The sequence below is a fragment of the Pristis pectinata genome, chromosome 8 (genome assembly GCF_009764475.1).
Source record: "Pristis pectinata isolate sPriPec2 chromosome 8, sPriPec2.1.pri, whole genome shotgun sequence".
Classification (NCBI taxonomy): domain Eukaryota; kingdom Metazoa; phylum Chordata; class Chondrichthyes; order Rhinopristiformes; family Pristidae; genus Pristis; species Pristis pectinata.
The window spans coordinates 56,821,523-56,847,925 of record NC_067412.1 but is presented as its reverse complement, the minus strand read 5'-3'; the positions used below and the strand labels follow the sequence as shown (position 1 = coordinate 56,847,925).

The following is a 26,403-nucleotide window of genomic DNA, read 5'->3' as shown; positions in this document are numbered from 1 at the left end:
ATTAGTTATCCAGTCCTTCTACATAGCTACAATTTTTCAGTCCTAGCAACATCCTTAAGTCCCCTCTGCCCCCTCTCCAGTGCAATGACATCTTTCCTGTTGTATGTTAACTAGAACTATGTGCAGCACTCAAGCTGTGATCTAACTAATGAATTAACTCGCATTTCTCTGGTTTAAATCCCATTTGCTATTTTTCTGCCCATCTTATTAGACTATCTATAACTTCCAGCATTCTTCTTTCCCAAGTAATAACTACATGGACAACTTTTACAGGGTCTGCAAACATGTTTATCATTCACTCTACATTTGTATCTGAATTATTAATAATGTTACAAAAAGCAAGGAATGAGTATTGAGCCCTGTGACACCTTCTAATGACCTTCTAGTAATGACCTTCTAGTGACAAAAATGTCCATCAACTATTATCCTGTGCTTCTCCCCAGTTTTGGCTCCAGTTTGCCATTTTCTCTGGAATCCCATGGGCTTTTACATTCTTGACCAGTCTAAATATGGGACCTTTTAAAACATTTTCCTGAAATTCATGAAGAATGTATGAAAAACACTGCCCTCTTTAATCCATCTTCCTTAAATAAAATAACACCAATTTAATCAAACAATGCTTGCTGTCTCTGTGGAGTCTCTTCGAATGGATTCCATTAATTTGCCCATCATATAAGTTAAACTAACTGGCTTGTCCCTTGCTCTTTAAGAAAAGCAAGTAGTCTTCTGCTCTTCGGGTACCTGAAATTAAATCCAGATTTGTTCAGTTTGCCATGTGTTAGCTAAAAGAAAAATGATCCTGAATGCAGTCTAAGAATTTTGGCCCCCCTTACACTGATGGTATCCAAGTTACTGTTCAGATAATTAAAAATTTCCGATCCTACCAGAAGAGAATGAAAGGTGCTTTTGCACTTTCCTCCCTTTTTAACAGCTTGGAATATTATTCACTAGGGCCCGGAAATTTATCCATTTTCAATACTTCCTCTTTTATTATGTTTTTAAAGCTTTTATGTTTGAGCTCTAATCGCAACAATAAAGGCATCACCCCACTTCTGTGAAAATTATTTCAAAATATTTATTGTGAATCCTCGCCACATCCTCTACCTACATGCATAGCTTTAGTTTGGTCCCTAATAGGTTCTACGCTTCATTATCTTCTTCCTCTTCATGTGCTTATAAAACATATTTGGATGTTCTTTGGTTTTGCTTGCTGGCACTTTTAAATGATTCTTTGCCTTTTGTAGTTTCCCTTATACTTTCACTCCTACACTTGCTATATTTATTTTAGGTTTTCCACTCTATTAAGCTTGCTGTCTGACATTATCCTCATTTGTTTGCTTTGTTGTAACCTGTATGCACCTTTTTATCCATGGGGACTCTGGATTTGGGAGTGCTACCCTTTTTTCTTTGTAGAAACTACTTTACTCTGAACTCCTTAAATCTCCTAAAATGTTGTGAAACTGACTGACCTTCAAGTTTGTTTCCATTCCAATTTTGCCAAATCATTTTCAAGTAAAACTTGCCTAGCACGAATTTCGAACCTTGGCTCTTATTTTATATTTTATTTCACTTGAATTTGTAATTGGAATGGATTTGAATATGTACAAACTGCTTTATGTACATTTATTTAAGCACACTTGTGGAGCTACTGATTAAATATTTCTGAGTTTCCTAATATGTTGTATGGCATAAGACTTCTGAAAATTGGTTTGATTAAAGTTAATCACATTGACCATTGTAAACTGGAGCGAGTTTACAATCTGACATGATTCAACTCTTTGCGTAAAATAAGTCAGTCCAAGTTATGGGTACTACAAATGAATCCCCATTTATGGAAATTCTAGGACTGAGATACTGTATGCAACCATAAATGGCCAAAGAAATTTGTGTGATTACAGCCAGAATGCAAGTCAATGATATGTTGCTGGTAACTGTAGAAAAACATTAATTGTGACAGGATTTTGCCCACCATCCTCAAATGTTTGTTGAAACACTCAATGGTTTGAGCTGCTTTGGATACTTTAACCTTCAAGGAAAGACCAGAAGAAATGTTTAATTTCATAATGTGCCACAGTACTACTTGTCTTCCTTTTAAAGATTTAAGTTCCATTAATCCACATTTGGCAAAGAGACATATTTTATCAAGGCTGGAAGATGATGCAAGCCTGTTTGGATGAGTTAAGATGGTCCTTTTATTGTCATAAAAGTAGCTGGAAGGTAAAACAAAAATGCAACTATTATAATTACTACACATTTATTCTTTGGAATTCCAAGTAAAAACACTTCTGCTTATTTTTCCTAGAGTCTCAGTTTCACTGTGATTTCCAAAGTGAAAACTAAATTATACAATCTTTGCATTACATCCCTGTTAATGTAGCTTGTAAATACATAATTTAACCGTGCAGTTATTTAGTTGTTGAATATTATGTTAGGTTTATTTTAATGGCAAGGAAATGATGTAGATAAAAAAAACATGCATGATTATGATCTAGGCCAAACCCTGAAGTCTGCAGTGCAAATCTTGATAATTGCTGATCTAAATAAAAATCTGAAATGTCCTTTGAAAAGTGAATATCTACAAAAAGTGTTTTGCATGAATAAAACAATGCAGTAAAAACTGCTATTGTTTCTAAATCTTGATAACTTCCACTATCTCATGTTTGGGTTATATTTTACAGCTTGTGCAAGCAGCATTTTCAAATCAAACTGAAATTCTATTGAGAAAAATTACATTGGGCACTATCAAAATTGTTCATAACTGCTAAAGTAGTATGTAGAAAATAACTAATTTGGAAAGCTATAAAGCTATGCAAAAGCTTTAAGCATCTTACCTCTGCAGTTTCTGTTTTCTTAAATAGCATTTTTAATGTTCTATTTTTAGTTTATTACAGAAGCTTTATATTTGTTGCTTCAGGTTATGCCTACTAGATATCATGATTTGGTTTTATAACCTTGAATGCTCTTTCTAAGAAGAATACATTTGTTGACCTGGTTTTCTTTTATTCTCTAGCCTAAACTGAGTATGGCAAAGTGCAGAAGAAATGTTGAAAATTTTCTTGAGGCATGCAGAAAATTAGGAGTTCCAGAGGTAATATGTTAATGGTGTGATTTCAAGTTAAACAATGTCTTAAAAATGAACAATTTCAACAATATTTACAATGCAAAAGCCTGGAAGTTAACAAACTGCTGTAATTGGAAGCTGATAAAGTGTAAATTGAAATTCTTGTCTCCACTTGTATGAATGCCCCAATCATGTGAAGAATAATCACATATGGTATCTTAGGCCATTTCAATAATAATATGATTTTATTTCTCACATGCTGTATGAGGCCATTCTCTAGCTAGCCTAGCTATTTTGAACTTCGTTTTGATCATGCTGGGTCCTGTATGTACATTTATTGATCTTTCCTCATAGTTTCCCTCAGTGCTGTCATTATGATAAATGAAGCCTAAAGGAGGTCCATCTCCAAAAGTCTTTCATAAAGTCAAATCCTCACATACATATTTGGTTCCATGTCCTGGAAGGAGCTTTTGTAATTTGATAAAATTATTGTAGAAATAAAAGTGTATTACTGTGGATGTTGGAAATCTAAAATAAATACAGAAGGGCATGAAATTGCAAAAGAAACTGAGCTGCTGTTTCGGGTCAATTCACTTTTATCAGTCATCTAGATTAACAAAACATCCATTTGAAACAAAGATATTGCGATCAGTCTAGTGCAATAATTTGAGTGGGTAAAGTGATAGCTTTTTTCCCTTTAGTCACCTTAGGTAATAAGTTATTTCCAGTATTACATCATTAGTTTTGTAGCATCTTGACACGACTTTGGATCTTGATTTAGAATGTGAATAGTACATTGCCCCAGATCACGGTTAAACAGCCCAAGCCCTGTATTAGAACACAGTGGTAATCCCCTATATTTTTCCCTTGCACACTTGTGTTTTCAAATGTGCAGCTCCTAATGTTTTCCTGGCTGAGACCCTTCCACATAGCCCAGTGGTTCGCATGCAGCAGAAGCAAAGGCCCTTGGCTTTTTACAATGTTTACAAATGATTCTTATCAAAGTTATTTAAAACCAGTTGAAAAACATATTTAAAAATAATTTAGAACTATATTCATGTAAATTTGGCTAAAACTTTAATATGAAAGTAAAAGTAAAAACAAAACACCATCACTATAATGAAGATCTGCAACTGGATTCAAATGAATTGGCAACAGAAGCTGAGGGGCCAGATACAAAGTGTATTCAGACCCAGTTGAGGACATTATGGAACATACCTGGACCTTCTGATGTGACAAGGGCGGAGCAAGAGGTCAGGTGTAGCCTCATCAAAGTTCCAGTGGGTTCTGTACCGCCATTCTACAGTGCACTGCAACTAGCCAGCTAGTTCTCTGGAGTCAACTGTGTCTCTGGGATCCAACCCTTTGTCTCTCTTTTGGAAATCCCAAAATTAGTGCAACCTCTGAATAAAATTATCTGTTCAGGATGAATGGCCACTATTGAAGGGTTACTGCATAATTACATCCGTTCAAACAATACTGCTCTGAATTACTCCTAGAAAACCCACCAGTTGGGTCAGGCCTGGTCACTTTTATTTGGTTCTTTTGATGATCACCTTCATTCTATGTCCCTTTTTCTTGGCACCTCCACCAATGCGAACACTTCCTCTCTATCTATCCTGTCTACATGCTCATGCTTTTACATAGCTTTTTCAAATCCTCTTACAAACACCTTTTCCAAGAAGAATAACAATTCCAGGTTCTCTAGTTGATCCACATCACTAATGTCCCTCATCCATGGAATCTTCTGCACCCTTTCCAAAGCTTTTTCAGCTTTCTTAACATGTAGCCCAGAACTGGATACAGTAGTCTGGCTGTGTTTCATAAAAATTTGTAGTCTATGCCTCTTTCATAAATCCCAACATCCTGCATGTTTTTAACCACATCCTCAACCTGTCATACCACTTAAGATGAACGTATGAATTAGATGCAAACATAGGGCACTTGGCCTCTCAAGCCTGCTTCACTATTAAACAGAATGACTGATCTGATTGTAACCTATTCTGCTTCAAAAATGTTCAAGGACTCTTCTTCCACCAGCATTTTTGAAGAAGAGTTCCAAAAACATTCAGCCCTCTGAAAGAAAGATGTTTTGCCTTATCTGTAGTTAAATAGTCTTGATCCCCTTTTTTTTTTAAATCCTCAATTTTTTGTGACCCCTATCCCTAGATTCTATCATGAGAGTAAATGTCTTCTCCACATCCAACCTGTTAAGACCCCTCGGGATATTTTGTGTTTCAATCAAGTCCTTTCCCGAATTGCTTCCAATGCATGAATATCCTTCCTTCAGTAAGGCAATCAGTACTATACATAGCACCCCACATATGGTCTCGCCAATGCCCAAAGTAACTGAAGCATAGGCTCCCTGCTTTTATATTCAGATCCCCAGCAATAAACAATAACATTGTGAGCTTTCCTATTCACCTACCATTGTAGCAGCTTTTTGTGCATCGTGTACTAGGACACCCAAATCCCTCTACATCTCAGAGCTCTGCAATCATTCACCTTTTAGATATAGTAAAACTCCAATTATCTGACGGCTTCAGGGCTTTGGTGATGCCAAACTGGCCAATTTTCCAGACTATTTATAGTGTGCCCATTAATACTCCAACAAAATGCTTTCTAGATATTGCACTGTAGTTTAAAGGTCGATAACACTGTGGGGCCTGACCAAGTGTAACCTGGAATGTGGGAAGCAAGGGAAGAAATTGCTGGGATCCTGCCAGAGATTTTTGTATCTTCCTTAGCCATGGTTAAGGTACCAGAAGACTGGAGGGTGGTTAATGTTGTACCTTTACTTAAAAAGTGCTACAAAGACAAGCTTGGGAACTACAGGCCAGTTAACCTAAAATCATTGGGGAGGGTGGGGAAGAGTAATTGGAGGGGATTCTGAGAGACAAGATCTATCTATAAAAAGGCAAAAACTGATAAGCAGTAGTCAGCATGGCTTTGTGTATGGGAAATTGTCTGTCTCAAGTTTGAGTCTTTTTTTGAAGAGGTGACCAAGATGATTAAGGGCAGGCTGGAAGATGTTGTCTATGTGGACTTCAGCAAGACTTTCAATGAGGTCCCACATGGGAGGCCAGTCTGGCAGCTGAGATCACATGGGATCCAGGGCGAGCTAGCCAATTGGATACAAAATTGGCTTGGTGGAAGGAGTCAGAAAGTGGTAGTAGAGGATTGTTTTTTTCAGATTGGAGGCCTTTGACCGGGGCTGGGTGTATCGCAGGGATCGGTGCTAGGTCCCCTGTTGTTTGTCATGTATATTATCGATTTTGATGAGAATGTTGGTGGCATGATCAGTAAGTTTGCAGATGACACCAAAATTACTGATGTAGTGGAGAGTGAAGAAGGTTATCTAAGTCACAAAAGGATCTAGATCAACTGGGAAAGCGGGCCAAGGAATGGCGGATGGAATTTAACTCTGACAAGTGTGAAGTGATATATTTTGGAAACCAGGGCAGGAATTGCACAGTAAATGACAGGGCTCTTGGGAGTGTTGTAGAACAGAGAAACCCAAAGGTATCTAGTTGCCTGAAAGTGGAGACACAGGTAGACAAAGTAGTGAAATAGACTTATGGCATGTTTGCCTTCATTTGGATGGGGCATTGCTTACAAGAGTTGGCACATCATGTTGCAGCTCTATGGGTCATTGGTGAGATTGCACCTGGAATATAGTGTGTAGTTCTGGTTGCCATACAACAGGAAGGATGTGATCAAGCTAAAAAAATTGCAGAATTGACTCTCAGGGATGTTACCAGGACTGGAGGGCTTGCGTTATGAGGAGAGACTGTTTAGGCTGGGACTGTTTCCTCTGGAGTGAAGGAGGCTGAGTGGTGTCCTTATAGAAGTGTATAAAATCATGAGGGGCATAGATAAGGTGAATGGTCAGTCTTTTTCCCAGGGTTCAAGGTTTAGGGGAGATGTCAGAGGTTTTTTTTTACACAGAGAGTGGTGAGTGCCTGGAATGCACTGCTGGGGTTTGGTGGTAGAGGTTGATACAATAGAGGAATTTAAAAGACTCTTAGGCAACATGGAAGTAAGAAAAATGGACGGTTATGGGCTGTGTAGGAGGGAAGGGTTAGATTGATCAGGGAGCAGGTGTTTAAAAAGGTTGGCACAACATCATGGGCCAAAGGGGCCTGTACTGTGCTGTACTGTTTCTACGTACTAGAGGGCATAGGTTTAACGTGAAAGGCAAAAGAGTTAGAGAACCTGAGGACAAGCTTTTGACAGAGGTTGGGGGTATATGGAAACGAGCTGCCAGATCAAGTTGTAGAGGTGGGTACAATTGCAACATTATTGGAATGTTACTGTGATACACTTCTCTTACCTTTCCTTGCACAATGACAACTTCACTCTTTCCTGTATTATACTCCATTTTTGAGATTTTTTTCCACTCAATTATTCCTACATCCTTTATACCCTAATGTCCTCTTCACAACTTGTTTTCCTACCTGTCTTTATTTCAGCAGCAAATTTAGCTTTGGTATCTTCATCCAAATCATTTATATAAATTGCAAAAAGTTGAAGGTCCAGCACCAATCCTTATCACACTACTCATTCTATTTGCCAAACCGGAAAGGGCCTATTTATGTCAACTGTTAACCAGCCATTTTTCTTTTCATGACAATCTGTTACATGTGCATATTTTCCCCAGATCTTTCATTCTTGTACATCTTTTAGAATTGTGCCCTCTAGTTTATTATTTTGTCTGTTTTCATTCTCCACACCAGAATTTGGGTGCTCAACTTTTCTTAGAATTACATTTCCTCTGCTGTCTATAATGCATATTCCACCAGCCTATCAATGTCTCTTTGTAGTCAATTACTCTCCTCCTCTTGGTCCCTCTATGCCTCAAAGCTTTGTTTCATTTGCATATTGGGAAATTGTGCCCTTTATACCAAAGTATGAGTCATAAATATTGGGGGAAAACATTCAAGCTAATACTAACCCCTGGGGAACTCCACTGTTCCCTCAGTCCAAACTGCTACTGTTTCCTATTACTTCTATCCGCGTTGCTAAAGCTTTTTTATTTGATGCCTTTCAGTCTTCCATTTTATTTTTTCCATTTGCTCATTAATGGAATAAGAGGGTATTTTGGCACAGGCCAGGAGATATTGTCTGTACCTAATTGAAAAGGATATGATGAGGCTCCATTTGAACCACTGCAGTCTAGTAAAGATACTCCCACAGTGTTGTTGGATAAGGAGTTCCAGGATTTAGGCCCAACAATAATGGAGGCAATGGTGATGTAATTCCACCATGAGGATAGTGTGCAACTTCAAGTAGAACCTGCAAGCAGTAGTTTTCCCATAAGCCAGTTGCCCTTGTCCCTGGTGTTAACGTCATAGTTCTAGAGAGCACAGAATCTCGCCCTTCGGCCCCATCTCTTCCATGCTGACTGTGTTGCCTATCTACACCAATCCCATTTACCTACGTTAGGTCTTTCCCTCTGTACTTTCCTATTCAAGTATCTGTCCAAATGCCTTTTGAACATTATAGTTGTATCTGCCTTCACCACTTCCTCTTGCAGCTCATTCCATGTAACCACCACCCTCTGTGTGGAAAAACTTGCCCCTCAGATTTCTTTTAAATTTCTGCCTCTCTCCTTGTGCCCTCTAGTTTTAGACACTCCTACCCTGGGAAAAAGTCTCTAACCATCTAGCCTAGCTATGCCCCTCATAACTTTATAAACCTTTATAAGGTCACCTCTCAGCCTCCTACACTCCAATGAGAACACAACTAACCTATCCATATCTCTCCTTGTAACTGTAGCCCTCCATTCCAGGCAACAACCTGATGAATCTCTTCTGCACTCTATTGCCACATCCTTCCCGTGGACCTGAACTGTACACCACTCCAAATGCAGCCTGACAAATGTTTTATAGAGATGCCATATGACATCCCAGATCTTATGCTCAATACTTCAGCACGTGAAGGCAAGCATACCAAATGCCGCCTTCGTCACCCTACGAACTTGTACCCCAAGATGTCTCTGCACATCAACATTCCTAAGGTCCTTGCCAATTGCTGCATATATCCTGTCTGTATTTGAAGTCTCAAATGCATTACCTCACACTTGTCTAGATTAAAATCTATCTGCTGTTGCTCTGTCCAACTTTCCAGCTGATCTGCTTCTCTCTGTACCCTTAACCTTATTCACTATCTACAACTCCACCAATTATCGTGTTGTCTACAAACTTGCTAATCATTTCTCCTTGATATATATTACAAATAATAAAGGTCCCAGCACCTCTGGCTACAGAGTTCAAATCAGAAAAACAACACTCCACAACCCTCTGTTTCCTGTAACCAAGCCAATTTTGGATCCAGTGTGTCAGCGCATCTCAGGTCCCAGATGCTTTAAACTTCTGGACCACTCTACCATATGGACCTTGTCAAGAGCCTTGGTAAAGTCCATGTCTACCTCCCTGCTTTCAATTTTTCTTATTTACCTTCTCAAAAAAAACTATCAGATTTGTAAGACAGGATTTCCCCTGAACAAAACCATGCTGACTTCCCCCAGTCAGTCCCTGCTTCTCCAAGTGAACATAATTCTGTCCCTTAGAATTTTTTCCATAATTCCCTACCACAGTTGGATGGCTCACTAGCCTGTAGTTTCCTGGCTTATCCCACTGTCCTTTTTGAATAAGGGAACAACATTTTCTACCCTCCCATCTTCTGGTACATCACCTGATCCCAACAAAGATGCACAAATCTCTGCCAGGGCTCTGGCAATCTCCTCTTGCTTCCCATCCAGAAATAAATTCTGGGGATTTATGTGTGCCAGTATTTATAACACTTCCTCCTTCCTGATACAGACATGTTCCAGAATATTGGTGTACCCCTTTCCTACTTCTCTATCCTACACATCCTGCTCCAAATGAATGCTGTTTAGCAGTATTCATTTAGGACCCCATTCATACCCCCTGGCTCCACACACAGATTTCCCCATTGGTACCTGAGGAAACCTATTCTTTCCCTATTTACCCTCTTGCTTCTAATGTACTTATAAAGTTTTGGGATTCATTTATTTGTTGAAGCCATTTCATATCCCCTTTTTGCCTTCCTAATTTCCTTAATTTCTCTCTTTTTACCCCTTATGAATCTTCAAAGGACTCGTTTGATACCATTTTCTTTTTACAGGAGTATTCTTCCTCCTTTTTCCTGATTAAACCTTGCCATGGTTTCAGGACGTTGGTATCAAAGAAGCCCAGGAAAAAACTGCATTGCCTTTTCTAGATGCTGCTCTGTGCAGTTACAGAATGCCAGTTGGAGAGGGAGAGGATGTTTAGAATGGAACTAAAATAGAAATGCTAGAAAACTCAGCAGGCCAGGCAGTATCTGTGGAAAGAGAAACAGTTGATGTTTCATGTCTGACCTGAAATGTTAACTGTTTCTCCTTTCACAGATCCTGCCTGACCTGCCTGAGTTTTTCCAGCATTTTCTGTCTTTTATTTCAGATTTCAACATTGGTAATTTTCTTTTGTCCAGGGGTGGCTTTACTATTGAATAGGCCATAATCCATTTGGTTTCAAAATGAGATTGTTGAAAATTTCTGCTCAGTGAAAATGATTAGTCTTGGCTTTGAATGGTGAATGAGTATGTGGAAAATTACTGTTTTAACCAAAAGAAATTGTCATTTAAAAAAAATATTGATTGAATAGTTATATGAATAGAACATAGAACAGCACAGGGATAGGGGCCTTTGGCCCACCAAGTCTGTGCTGACAATGATGCCACTTTAAACTAATCCTATCTGCCTGCATATGGTCCTATATCCCTCCATTCCCTGCCTGTTCATGTGTCTGCCAAATCTTAAACTATTGACACTGACAATTTAACTTCTAGAAGAGGCAGAATTGTATTGTGTGCATATTAATTGAATCTACTCTTTTTTTTTTAAGGATAAACTTTGTCTGCCTCATCATATATTGGAAGAACGTTGGATTGGTTGAAAGTGGGTTCTACAGTGCAAGCTCTACTTGAACTACCTACATCTAAACACACGCAGTTATCTGCTGTGTAACTGATTCTTGGGCATTTATAACATTATCACATTCATGGTTTTCTGTTTTATAGTCAAGTCCAAACAAAGCTGTATTCAAAACTCGTACTGCAGAGATAACATTTAACTTGGCACTTTTTTTTAAAACAAGATCAAGCTAATAGTCTCTCACTGCTAAAACCAATACTTGTATAAATATCAGTGTTTGTCTGTTTAGGCCAGGTAATTGCACCCAACTTGTCATCGCTGCCATAACGGTAAAGGACAAGTTACTTTGTCTTTTGCTCGATGCCCATAAAATACCAGATGCTCCTTCCACATAGATTTAAAGAGTGAATACATTATTGTGACCTCATCCATTTAAGCATTCATACTATTAGGATGTCTTACTCCCTCGATGTACAAAAATATTTTTGTTCATTTAACCCACTCGTGCAGAAAGATGATTTTTCGGTGCATAAAGATATTGAATCAGTTTTTTGTATACTGACCTCCACTGTTGCCTTCCTATTTGTGATTTTTGTCTCGATTTGTAAGTTGATCAATTTTAAATTCAGCTGTTACTCTTCATGTTTTTTTGTAAAGGGCTACTGGATTTTTGTACCAGTTTTGGCTTCCATTTCATAGAGGACTTCTACAAATTGATTGTCAAGGAGTTTTTTAGTTTCAAACATTCTTGACTTTTTCTTGTTATATTGAGTTCCTTGAGAATGCATGGCAGGTTTGCTTTATACTGGTTAAGACTGCTGGCTAACACCAAAGGGTTTGGAAGCGTTCTTTGGCTTCTATATTGTGTGGTGGGTTTGTTCAAACCTAGGAAAACCTCAACAATTGGTTCATTAAAACTGTCTTCAGCTCCTAAGTTAGTGTTATGCAAAGCTGCAGGAGGTATGAAGCATCCTTATGATAAAAGCTTGTACAGATTGATCATTGCACAGGAAAGGGCTCTTGTGCAACATCCTATGGTATGGATACCGAACTGTGACCCAGATTCCAAACTCTGACCATTCTCAACTAGTTGAGATAAAAGACAGCCTTGAATAGACCTTTCAGCTTGTAGCAAACAACAGACTAGTTGACCAAGGCATCATCCAAAACTTCTTGTGCTTTCATTTTTGTATTTTTATATCAAGAATAGTTTGAAGCCAGCATGTAGGAGATTTTATTACTGATATTTTAGTCACCTCTTCAACCTCTTCCATGAACAGAAAATCTAATCTGGTTATTGAATGTTTTTAGACGGTTTGTATTTTGGTTTGAAACCCACATGCAAGGAAAACTGATTACTAACAAATACTAATAAGGGCACTTCTGTGTACTTGCAGCTTGTGATCCACAAAGTAGTTGCAATTCAGTCCAAGTTTCTGCAGTCGGACCTTTTTCTGTTTTGGCCTCGCCAAAACACGAGATTATGGTCTTGTATTATGAACAAAATAGCTTTTGAATATTTATTTGCTTATTTTTTTAATGTGTGCACACACCTTCGTGTGATGTGAGTACTTTATCTGTTCACCAGCCACTTGATGTCTGCACAAAAATTAGGGATTTCACTGAATCTGGTTACTCCACTCGGGATTTAGAAGTTGAAGAAGTTAAAAACCCAGGCAAGATGTGAGTTTGAGGTTGCCAGATCTGAGACGAAAATAACCTAAAGCACCAGGGTGTACAAAAAAAACGAAGGTACTGTCGTCAAGAATAATAATTTATACAATTATTTGTAATTCATTGGGCATCATACCCCAGCCCATTGACCATTGAGGATTAATTGCTGAGTAAGTTTTCTTTTGTTTTAAAAAAAACTGTCTGTTGGTTCCAGGTTTGATTTGCAAAATAATTCTACTATTGATTTATCTTGTTAAATTTTATCGTCGTCAGTTTTGCTTTATTTATTGCAGAATATAATACGTTTCATATTCTGACATAGAAGGAAGCCATTCAACCCACTGAGTCTATGCTGGCTCTCAGAGCAATCCCATACCCTAATTTATTTCCCTGTTCTCTGTCCCGCCCATTTACTCCTCACCCCTATCCAATTTCCCTTCCATTCACCTACATTAGGGTAATTTACAGTAGCTAATTAACATACCAATCAACATATCTTTGGGATATGGGAGGGAAATGGTATCACCAGAGGACATCCATGAAGTTTCAAGAATGCAAATCCTCTGCGCAGCACCAGATATCAGAATTGAACTTGGGTCACTGCAGCTATACAGAAGCAGCACTAACTGTTCCACCACCCCTTTGCTGAGCCCAATATTCAAGTTTTCCCTTCTGTTTACCTAGATGAAGATATGGGTTTCTGCAGTCCAGCCGTCTCGCTAAAAGTTCATTTGTACTAGGTTTGGAGTCCAGATGTTCAATGGAAAAAATACACATGGTTTCACATCAGGGAAAGGTGCATTCTGTAGAGATGAATATTATACTACTCCACAAGTGAAATGATTTAATAATCTATTGTTACTTTTGTGACCGGGAACTTTCATACAGCCCTGCAGCTTTGGCTCCTTGAAGTGCAGCAGTTATGCACTTCCAAGTATTCAAGACCATGGAGCAGGTAACTTGAGAATGACGCAAGAAAAGGGTTAGGGAATTCAGCTTCCTGACAGGAATATGAGAATTAGGCATAGGACACCTTTAAGCCCGTCATAGTGGTACAGCACAGAAACGGGCCTCTTGGCTCGCCCTCCCACCCGCCCCATGCTGCCCATTGTACTTATTTACACTAATCCCAGTTGAACATTTCTATTGGTTTGTTTGTTTTTTAACTGCTTCATTGTGTCACAGTGCTTGGCCTTCTAGCAGTTCTATTGACAATATTAATCTTAAATTCCTGATAAAATTTGTATTTTGCACTCGTACCATGCACAAAAAGTGATGTGCATCAGAAACAAAAGGGACCTTATGTGCAAAGTAATCTCAAAGGTAAATATATTGGGTGAAACATGAAGCAATTACCTTTTGAGATGCATGGTAAATCTAGACCTCTTAATTACAGACTAATAACATTCTGATAAGTTACAAAACTTAGAAAACCATCGGTGTATATTTATTAAGAAATTAAAAAGCAGCAAAGGCCTGTACAACAGCATTAATCAGGTCTCAGCAAAATGATTTACTGTTCCAACAGGCATTTGATTTTATCACAAAACAAAACAAGTCACTATTTCCCATGCTGTGAAACAGGCATCAATGCGAATCATTTTATAGGTTTGGATATGGAGTGAACCATTCATTCATTTTGGTCATGGTTAATCATCTACTTGCATTAGCCCCAGATCTCTTGAAATCCAGACATCAATTGATGCCTGTCTTGAATGAACTCTGATTGAACCTTCACAGGTGGTTCTGGTAGAGGATTCCAAAGATTAAACTCCCCTTTGAATGAAGAAATTTCTTATTTCAATTTTAGACTCCAGACTCCTGAGAAGAAAAAATCCTGTATCCACCCTGTTGAGCCATGTAATACTCAATGTCACCTTTCATTCTTCTAAGCTAGAGGACACAAGCCAAGTCTGCTTAATTCTCATATGACAAACCAGGAATTAATCTAATGAATCCTCATTACACTTCTGCGGCAAGTACAAATTTTTGGGGGGGGAAGGAGACCAGTAGTAGAGATTGGATATTATTTGCCACCTATTGTAGGTTAGTATGGCTCACTTCGTCATGGGATGAAATTTGAATAGAATGTCTCCAAAACAAAAAACTCAATTTGCTTTAAAACCTTTGACTTTTCATGAATTTCATGAAATTGTGTATTGCAGTAATGATTTTGTCAGAGTGGGAAATGTTGGGTTTAGCATTTGGATTAAATATCTAGTTAAGGGATGGGCATGGATGGTTAGGTAAGCATGTGTTTACTTTTTTGTATCCATGATTTATTATTTATTGAGAATACACAAACATTTACCCCAGGAGATTAATTTTCCTGGATCCACCAGGTGTATGAATTAAAGACGGCCACGTCATTGAAATTCTTGACTAATGCAAAGTGGAAATTAGAGATTTAGTCCACCAAGATCTTTGCATTGCAGTATTAATTATAAGATTCATTGGAAAATATTTGACTGAGGTTCCAAAGTTAGAAAGCATTCAACAGAATGCAGTGTAAAACAACTTATTCTCTTGGTCTCATTGGCAGTGTTCTGATGTGATTTGTTAAGTAATTGTAACAAAAGAAAAAGGATAAGTTGAGCAATTTTATTGCTCATAATAACTTCTCGAAATCATGGAATTTTGTACTTATTTGAAACAAATGAAAATACAAGGTGTTTGTCTACCTTGTATGCAAAAACATTCTCAAATTTTGCAACAGATTTTAGGTTTATCCTCAGGCATTTTGATTCATAATGTAATAAACTAATATTGATGATTTTAGTAAAATGAATTATAATTCCACCAGTTTCTGTAGGATTCATTATACTAAAATACTGAATGTTGCAATTTTATTGCATCTTTGCTGACATTTCGATGCAATCAAATGTAACTTAATTCTGAAATGTAGAGTGTATTTATAGGTTCCCATTATTACTTCAGTGGGTTTTCCAAGATTAAAAGAATTGCTCTGAATAGAAGACAGCTTTTGATGTGGACATTGCAGTAAATATTTTAAATATTTTGTTTACATCGCACCCCCTGAATTGGTTTGATAGGGCATCAAGCTTGCTCCTGCCTATTTAATTTGGTGTACAATATTGTTTTATATATATGTATAGTATAAGGTTTTGTTTAATTTTTTTTCTGTTCAATACAAATCATTAATTTATTTAATTTCAAAGCTTTGGGGTAATTTCATAACTTCTCACAATATATTGCAACAATAGTTGCTGCATTCACAGTCCAGAGGTGCAAAACACTGAAAAGAAATGGGATAGGTTGTACCTTTTGAGTGCCAAAGGTCTTTTGGGATTGATGCTGTCAAAAATGAATTTTCTTAATAGTACAAAATTTAGAAATGATGTATTTTATTTCAAATGATTAATTGCAGATTAGCATTTTAGTAGGGATTCTGGTTATTAATTATTAATACTGAAATTTACTCATTTCTCAGGCTAATCTGTTTTATTGAATTTATTCTGAGGAGAGTCTTACTGTTATTGCAAGGAGATGTACATAAGGATGTCTTTAGGTAGGGAAAATGCAGTGGTATTTTAAAATCAGATTTGAATTAGAACTAGTATCAGCTCACCTGGAGTTTGAGAAGTGGTGAGGAAGCTGATTATAAACTAAATTGGACCCATTCTTGGTGTCTATTCTGCACATCTTTGGTGAAAGTATTTTCCTCCCTCCACCCATATATATGACTCTGTCAAAAGTTAAATCTTTAATGCCTCCGTTCAATGTAATAAGTTATTTTGTCTTCCAGCACTGTTCACATTCAATGAGATGCTGTATTAACATTAGGTTATCAGCACATTTGGCATTTGGCCAACAAATCTTTTTTTTCAATATATTAGATCACCAGCTTGAAAGTATTTACTGCAAAGATTTTAAAATCTGTGTAATTTCATACTATCTAAACGGAATCAGATTATGACTGAGATTTTCTGTCATGAGTAGCCTGTGGGTGGTATTAATGTTTTTGAAATGTTGTCACTTGCCATTGCCAGTTAATTACATAATATCTCTGGTAGCATTTTTTTTAATTTACCAGATATTTTAGCTGTAAAAGTAGTTGGTGTTGTGAAATCAGTGGAGCACAGTTTGAATAGTAAATATTTTTGTTACTACAAGCATTTCTCTAAGTTTGGAGCACTTTTGTGAATATAATGCAAAATTAGGGAACAAATTTTTGCACAGAAATAATAAAACTGGATTTATAGTGATAAATTATGTTGGAGGCTGTTTTTTTTTTAATTATTAGCAAAGTTTCGAAGATTTTCCCCTCCAGTTGGGAGGCCACTAACTTTCAAAACAGTAAAAAAAAATTGTTTGTAATAGGTTTGCAGTGAGCAGATTTCTGGTTATTGATAAACATTTGATTGTATAGATATAAACTTCAACTTGGAAAATGTGACAATAGAGTAAACAGGGCCAAAGTAACTGACCTAATTTTGGGGTTCTAGGTAATGCATATTGCAGAATCGGCTGCAAATTTAGATTTTTAGATTCCACAGGGAAGTTGGTAAGCATATTTTACACTGTGGTATTTAAATTTCACTTATTGCCTATCAACCTTGTTTCAATTGTGTTAGCCAGTTTATCCAGTTGTAATTTGAAGGAAGTATGTGCCACACAATTCTTTTAATAATCCAGTGTACATAAAATTCCAAGGTATATATGGAAGACATTTGCAATTTGTAAAAAAAAAAATCATTTTGTAATTATAATTTTTATTCATGGCAAATACTGATAGTAGCTTGTTTGGAATCAGCAAAAGATTTTGAGTAATTGCATATTTGGTGATAGTATATCATCGGTAGCTTTTTAAAACAAAAAGTATGAAGTTAGTTCAGTGTTTTCACTTGGCCCTTGAAATGCAATAGGATTACCTGAAATCACATGTAAATAAATGTAGTACAGATGTCCTATTTCCCTATTTTGCTTTCTACAGATCATTTCATTCAGTTTTAATGTTTTAATACAAAATTCTGTATATTTATGTAACCTTAGTTGTCTGACAGATGAATTCAGTTGTTAAACTTCCTCAAATATATAGGTTTTCCCTCAAGAAGCCTATAAACATCTGTAAATAATTTGTATTACATTTTGCATGCACGGAGTTATTTGACCAAACCCAAGACTATACATATATGTATAATGTACAGTATGTTTCATAAATTGTTTCATGTTTAAGGAATAAATCGATCTTTTCGGACAGTTGTGTTATTGTTTTACTAGGGCTGCAGAATGATGTTAGGGATTAATTGCTGTTTTGATTCCACTGTTAAATAATACAATAGCAATTCTTTTGAATAATCCAAAGCATTTTGTATATAACTTTAACCTCTTATTTAATATCTTGCCCAAAGCCCTCAATGGGTTTGCCTCCATCTCTTTAAGCAATGGTTCTCTAAACCTTGGCTCTCAGCATTCCTTCAATTCCATTTTCTCATTTCCACAGTTTCCTTCCTGCCAGTCTTTAATGATCATGTGGTGTGTTTTCAGATTGCTGCTCACTTTACACATTTAAGAAGTGGGGAATGCTCCTTGAGTAAGTATTGAGTAATAGTTTCTTTTACCAGCCAAGCAAAGGTAAATCTATTGTGCCCCCTACCTGCTGCCCCTCATCAAAATAATCCAAAAAAATGTTGTTTCCCATATACACTGACAACACTTTTGACTTTTCTACTCACTAACTTGTCATATTATTTACCTGACCTCCAGAGCTTGTTCTCCACTGCAGATTCCCAGTCACTGATTGCATCTCATTCCTTGACAACTCAATGCCTGCACGCAGAAAGACAGGAGATGCGACACAAATATTAAATGCCACTTGTGTTCCAGGCAATTGTCATCTTCAACAAGAGTTTAACCAATTCTTGATGCCTGCTATCAACATCCTGCAGGTCACTATTGACTACAAACTCAAATACATTGACTACACAAATAAGTGTAGATCAAAGGTTGGATATGCTGTAGGGGAATGACTCAACTCTTGACACCCCAAAGCTTTATCAACATCTTCAAGGGACTGAAATGGAATACCAGTTTGCTTGCCTGGATGTGTGCAACTCCAAATACTGAAGTAGCTCAACACCATCCAGAGCAGAAGAGCCTTCATGATTTACAGATACCATCCTTCCTCTGAAACATTCATTCCTTCCACCACTGGTAGATTTGGCCCACCAAGTCCATGCTGACTTTTTTGCCTATCTATGCTAATTCCATTTGCCTGCATCGGACTGGATCCTTCAATGCCTTGTCTATTTAAGTGTCTGTCTAAATGCCTCTTAGGCATAGTAATTGCGTCTGAATCCACCACCTCCTCTGGTAGTGCATTCCAGATATCAAGCTTTCTTTTGTGTAAAAAAAAACTTTCCCCTCAAACCCCCTTTGAAATGCCTTCATCTTTCTTTAAACTCATATCACCTTGTTTTTGATGTCACTGGGGAATAAGATTTTGACTAGCCTACCTAGGCCTCTCAAAATCTTGTATACTTCTCTCAGGTCACCCTGAGGGGAGAAACAAGCCCAGCTTGTTGTAGTGAGAAGCAGATGAAGGAAATATGGTGGAGCATGGTCATGAGATCGACAACCAGACATCTGGTTAGTATCAATGAGAGAAAGTCAAGTTGTGCAGATACAGTTCTAGTAAGGATGTTCTGCTGTGAACAGACACCCTGATAATTATAGAACTAGTGGTAGACATGTTAAAGTGATAATGGAATAGTTCCAGCAGAAATTTGAATTAAAGAAACAAGTGCATATGTGGAAAAGAAGATGGCTTGTAGTCATGCAATTGGCTGTGAAAATGACAGCAGGATACACAAAATATCCCCAAAAAGGTGTGTCTCAGGATGATTGGGAGCAACAACTTCGGAGAACAACTATCACAGAAGACAGAATCAGATACTTGAAGAACTCATCGTCGAACCCCGGCCAGGTTCATCTAGAGCAGGTAATATATGAATGCACGTAGTGAGTTGTGGAAGCTTTGAAGCTAACTAAACAATTGTGAAACTACAGTTAGTCTTGTCTGAAGCTGCATAGTGATTATTTGGGATATATGAACTAATCATGTTTGATAAAGTAGTTATTGTGCAAAGTCATTTGTGTGGTTTATTACATGCTAAACATAATTGGCAACATTTGGTGCCCTTGGGTGGGCTTGATTGGAGCTGATTTTAATATCCTGAGCTAAAGGTGGTAATATGCTCTGGGAGCAGACTCGAGCTGATCAGGGCAAAAGAGCCTAAGAATCAAGTAAATCAATTGCAGTTACACGTGCATTACTAGAATTAGAAGTTAAAGAAGAAATGAATAAACTAAAGCAATAATCAGAGAGAAGGTCAGGATGAGAGTTCAAAGTTTGGAGCACAAAGAAAGTAAAGGAGAAATGAATGGATTATATTTGAGTCAGTTTCAGGCTCTAGCAGAGAAAGAATCTCAAGGAAAATAATTAACAAGAAAAAAAACAAAATTAGAGGAGGAAACAAAAAATTAGAAAGTAAATGTAATGATTTGGAAGTGGCAGTAAGAAGTACTCCATACATGTAATTGGACTGAAAGAGAGAGGAGACCCGACCATTCTAAATGTCATCGGGAAACTGAAACACTGAATTGGCAGCTTAGCATTCAGAGGGGATTCATGTGTGCTTATACAGTAAAGGCAGAATACAGTGAAGTTAGGGAAGATGTAGACTGGGTTTTGCTCAATGAAGAGGTTCACTGGAACAATCAGAATGAGGATTATGGATAGCTGTTAGTCCCACAAGAAGATCCCATTCCAATGGCCTCCATGTTGCCAGTAGCTGCATCGCAACCCAAACAGTCTCAGCAGTTCCCACTCCCAATGAATCCCTTGGTGACAACCAGGACATTACCCAGTGATCGAAAAGAAACAGTACATTAAGAAACCCCATTTTCATGCACACAGCTAGCAGAGATGGCAAGAAAGAATCCGGTCTTTGAACTGCATCAAAGTTAACATGAATTATATTATCCACAAACAGCAAGAGCTGTGTGTACTAAATGATGGGGAGGAAGTAAAGTTGATACTGGACTATCTCAGTCCTGCAGGGCTCTCGGCTTTACCTCACCATCAAAATGAGAGTAGAGATTCCTTACACAAAATGAAAAATGCAATTTCAGCGGTCATGAGATTTAACAGGGAAGATGTTAGGTTAGGGTAAATAGGTGTGAACAATGAAAAGAAGAATACCCCACAGTCTTTGCTAGCCACTATGTCACCCAGTGGTGCTGGAAAGTGGTGACATTTTGCAGCCAGCTTCTAAGGGAACAATAAAATACTCCCATTATTACCTTTTAAATCTTAAACCTGCACCCACAATGACTGCCGCAACAAACTGTTTTAAGCCATTTAAACACATTTGTGATCTTATGATCACTAGAGGGACCCAGCAGAAGGCAAGTACAGCACTTGGAAGCATCGAGGAGGCCTCCATTGTGCCAGAAAACATGGATGCCAGGAAGGACTTCAGGTGAGACTGAGTGTCTGGGCTTGAGATCCCCCATCCCAACCCCACCTTCCTCTCCCCACACACTGCTCCCTAGCATCCTCCTTATTGATGTGCAGTCATTGGGAAAACAATGTAAAACTTCGGAGCAAGACTGCTGTTTTAGAGAGAGAAGCGAGGGACTGCTGTGTACTGTTTCATAGAGACGTGGCTCACCCTCGCCTCCCCTGATACCATGCTTACCATGCTCCAACCCGAGGGTATCGCCATCTACTACATAGATCAGATGGCAGTGTCAGGTAAAAGTAGAGGTGGTGGTGTTTGCTTCTTGATTGACTTGTCATGGTGCTCAGATGTGGTGGTTCTGTCTCAGTCCTGCTGCCCCAACCTGGAACATCTGGCGGTCAAGTGTCACTCGTGCTATCTGCTGAGAGAGTTCTCTCCCATTAACCTGGTTGTAGTATCCATCCCACCCCAGGCAGAGTTCAAGCTGGCACTGGAAGAATTGAGCGCCATGATTAACAGGCACGAAGCAGCGCACCCCAGTGCCTTCCCCATCAACATTGGGGACTTCAACCAGGCTAGCCTGAAGTAGCCTCTGCTAAACTACTACCAGCATGTCACCATAACACCAAAGGACCTGACACACTCGACTACTGTTACACCACCATCAAGCGCGCCTGCCGAGCCATCCTGTGCCCACACTTTGGGAAATCTAACCACCTCGCTGTGCTTCTGCTTCCTGTGTACAGGCAGAGACTGAAGAGTGGCACCAGTGGAGAGGACAATGAAGGTATGGTCAAGGGAGGTGGAGGAGCATATACAGAATTGCTTTGAATCGGTGGACTGCACCATATTCAGGGATTCATCGCCAGACCTGAACAAATATGCCACAGTCGTCACTGACTTCAAGATCTGCATGGACAAGTGTGTGCCTACAAAATCATATTGGGTCTTCCCAAACAGAAGCCCTGGATGAACCAGGAGATTTGCAGTCTGCTGAGGGGTAGATCTGTGGTGTTCAGGATTGGTGATCCAGAGACCTACAAGTCCAGTTACGACCTCTGGAAGGCAATTCCAGACAAAGCTGGAGACACAAATGTATGTGCCACAGCTGTGCATGCAATCACTCCCTGCAAGGTCAAATCAAATAGCATGAATAGCAATGACACATCACTCCTTGATGAGCTAATGCCCTTTATGCATGCTTTGTGAGGGAGAATAATGACACACCTGTGTGAGTCTCCACAGCACACGATGACCCTGTGATCTCAGTTTCAGAGGCTGATGTCAGAACATCCTTTAGGAGGGTGAACCCACGCAAAGCGCCAGGACCTGACTGCATACCTGATCGAGTGCTAAAAATCTGTGCTGACCAACTGGCTGGAGTGCTCAGGGACATATTCAACCTCTTGCTTCTGCTGTCTGAGGTTCCCACCTGCTTCAAGATGGTGTCAATTGTACCAGTGCCCAAGAAGAGCAGGGTGACCTGCCTCAAATGACAGCCATCCAGTAGTGCTCACACCCACCATAATGAAGTGCTTCAGGAGATTCGTTATGGCTCAAATCAACTCCTGCCTCAGTAAGGAGGACCTGGACCCACTTTAATTCACCTATTGCCACAATAGGTCAAGAGCAGATGCTATCATGCTGGCTCTCCACTCTGCTCTGGACCACCTGGACAACTAGAACACATAAATCATTGACTGCCACTTGGTATTCAACACCATTGTCCCCTCGTCAAGCTCCAAGACTGGGTATCTGTGTCTTCCTCTGCAATTGGATCTTCTGCTTCCTCACTGGGAGACCACAGTCAGTGCGGATCACAAATAACATCTCCTCCTCACTGACCATCAACTGAGGTGCATCTCCAGGACTGCATTCCTAGCCCCCTGCTCTACTCTCTATATACCTATGATTGTGTGGCTAAGCATAGCTCCAACACCATCTACAAATTTGCCGATGACACCACAGTTGTTGGTAGAATCACAGATGGAACAAGGAAGTGTACAGGAGTGAGATAGATCAGCTGCTTCAGTGGTGTCATAACAATAACCTTGCACTCAACGTCAGCAATACCAAGGAACTGATTGTGGGCTTTAGGAAGGGGAAGTCAGGCAAACACACATCAGTCCTCATTGAAAGGTCTGTGGTGGAAAGGGTGAGCAGTTTCAAGTTCCTGGATGTCAACATCTCGGAGGACCTATCCTGAGCCCAGCACATAGATGCAACCCTGAATAAGGCACGCCAGCCTCTCTCAGCAGCTTAAGGAGATTCAACATGTCATCAAAGACTCTGACAAACTTTTGTACAGTAGAAAGCATTCTGACTGGTTGCATCACAGCCTGGTATGGAAACTCCAATGCACAGGCATGCAAGAGGTTACAGAAAGTAGTGGACTCGGCCAATTCCGTCACAAGCACAGCTCTCCCCACCATGGAAGATGTTTACAAGAGGCGATATCACAGGAAGGCGACATCCATTGTCAGGATCTGACCATCTAGGCCATGTCCTCTTCTCAATGCTGCCAGTGGGCAGGAGGTACAGTAGCCTGAAGACCTACAGCTCAAGGTTCAACAACAGCTTCTTCCCCACTGCCATCAGGTTCCTGAACTGACCTGAAAAACACCTAACACTACCTTTAGACTATGTCTTTTTCTCTCTCTTGACTTACAATTGTGTTGTGTTTATTTTTGCATATATGCAAGTTATGTATAATTTGTTAATTTAAGTTTGTTGACTTATGTTTATCATGTCTGTAACGTACTGTGCTGCTGCTTCAAAAAGCTAATTTTCATGGCATTTATACCCGGTACACCCATGACAAACTTGAACTTGAATAAATAAGGATGTTCTGCTATCAACAGGGATCCTGATAATTGCAGAACTGACTACAGTGCCAGCAGAAATTTGAAGAAATTAAAGAAACAAATACATACTATACAGTGGCATGCAAAAGTTTGGGCACCCTGGTCAAATTTCTGTTACTGTGAATAGTTAAGTGAGTAGAAGATGAACTGATCTCCAGAAGTCATAAAGTTAAAGATGAAACATTCTTTTCAACATTTTAAGCAAGATTAGTGTATTTTTGTTTTGTACAATTTTAGAGTGAAGAAAGAAAATGAGCACCATGCAAAAGTTTGGGCACCTCAAGCTCTCAGACCTTCATTAGCTTCTCAGGGCTATGGCTTGTTCACAGTCATCATTAGGAAATGTTAGGTGATGCAAATTTCAAAGCTTTATAAGTACCCTGACTCCTCAAACCTTGTCCCAACAATCAGCAGCCATGGGCTCCTCTAAGCAGCTGCCTAGCACTCTGAAACTTAAAATAAATGATGCCCACAAAGCAGGAGAAGGCTATAAGAAGATAGCAAAGCATTTTTAGGTAGCCGTTTCCTCAGTTCATAATGTAATTTAGAAATGGCAGTTAACAGGAATGGTGGAGGTCAAGTTGAGGTCTGGAAGACCAAGAAAACTTTCCGAGAGAACTGCTCATAGGATTGCTAGAAAGGCAAATCAAAACCCCCGTTTGACTGCAAAAGACCTTCAGGAAGATTTAGCAGACTCTGGAGTGGTGGTGCACTGTCTTACTGTGCAGCGACACCTGCACAAATATGACCTTCATGGAAGAGTCATCAAAAGAAAACCTTTCCTGCATCCTCACCACAAAATTCAGCGTCAGAAGTTTGCAAAGGAACATCTAAACAAGCCTGATGCATTTTGGAAACAAGTCCTGTGGACTGATGAAGTTAAAGTAGAATTTTTTGGCTGATATGAGCAGATGTATGTTTGGAGAAAAAAGGGTGCTGAATTTCATGAAAAGAACACCTCTCCAACTTTAAGCACAGGGGTGGATCAATCATGCTTTGGGCTTGTGTTGCAGCCAGTGGCACGGGGAACATTTCATTGGTAGAGGGAAGAATAAATTCAATTAAGTACCAGCAAATTCTGGAAGCAAACATCACACCGTTTAAAAAAAAGCTGAAGGTGAAAAGAGGATGGCTTCTACAACAGGATAACAATCCTAAACACACCTCAAAATCCACAATGGACTACCTCAAGAGGCACAAGCTGAAGGTTTTGCCATGGCCCTCACAGTCCCCCAACCTAAACATCATTAAAAATTTGTGGATAGACATCAAAAGAGCAGTGCATGCAAGACGGCTCAAGAATCTCACAGAACTAGAAGCGTTTTGCAAGAAAGAATGGGCGAAAATCCCCCAAACAAGAATTGAAAGACTTTTAGCTGGCTACAGAAAGTGTTTACAAGCTGTGATACTTGCCAAAGGGGGTGTTACTAAGTACTGACCATGCAGGGTGCCCAAACTTTTGCCTCGGGCCCTTTTCCTTTTTTGTTATTTTGAAACTGTAAAAGATGGAAATAAAAAAGTAATCTGCTTAAAATATTAAAGAAATGTGTCATCTTTAACTTTATGCCTTTTGGAAATCAGGTCATCTTTTACTCGCTTAGCTATTCACAGTAACAGAAATTTTGATTGGGGTGCCCAAACTTTTGCATGCCACTGTATGGAAAAGGAGTTGACATAGCCATGCAATTGGCTGTAAAATCAAAGCACTGTCAGTGGGGGGTATGCAAAGAAATGCTTCAAAAGGTGCCTTACAGGATGAGCGGGATTAATTTTGGAGGACAACAATCACAGAAGACACAGAGTCAGGTACTTGGAGAAGAGCTCATCAAGTCAAATCCCGGCCAGGTTCACCTAGAGTAGGCAATATCTGAATACATATAGTAAATTATGGAAGTCGTGAAACTGAGTCTTGTTTGAAACTACATAATGAATCTTGGGGTTGTTTATACTTCATCAATCTTGATTAGTTCAATTATTGGGTAAAGTCATTGTATGGTGTGGTTTATTGGGTGCTGAATATAATTGGCAACACTATCCAATCTCCATAACTACATTCCTCTATTTGTCCAGGCTATTCTGACAGTTTCTCCCAATTCTGTAACATCTGGTAGCAACGAAGGCAAGAACATGCAGCTAGATAGGATCATCATCGCCTATAGGCTCCCCTCCAAGTATCACACCTTGCCTCGGAAATAATCACCATTCCTTTCTCGTGCCTGAGTCCTAGAACTCCCAACTCACCAGCACTTTAGCAGTAACTTTACCGGCAGAACCTCAGCAGTTCAAGAAGATGGCTCACTGCTATCATCTCTGGGACAATGCTCATATTAAGCTTCTGACCACACATACCCACATTATGTACTGATTTAGTGATTGCTT

General features: G+C 39.0%; 1 protein-coding gene across 1 annotated transcript in view; it reads left to right on the top strand.

Annotated features, from left to right (window-relative positions):
• The window catches only part of lrch2 (leucine-rich repeats and calponin homology (CH) domain containing 2), a 141,628-nt gene extending 130,110 nt beyond the window's left edge, over nt 1–11,518 (top strand). The window contains 3 exon segments of the mRNA XM_052021069.1: nt 3,011–3,088; nt 10,972–11,016; nt 11,019–11,518. Coding sequence (XP_051877029.1) covers nt 3,011–3,088; nt 10,972–11,016; nt 11,019–11,093 — 198 coding nt within the window. The 3' untranslated portion in view covers nt 11,094–11,518.
• The last annotated feature ends 14,885 nt before the right edge of the window (nt 11,519–26,403 follow it).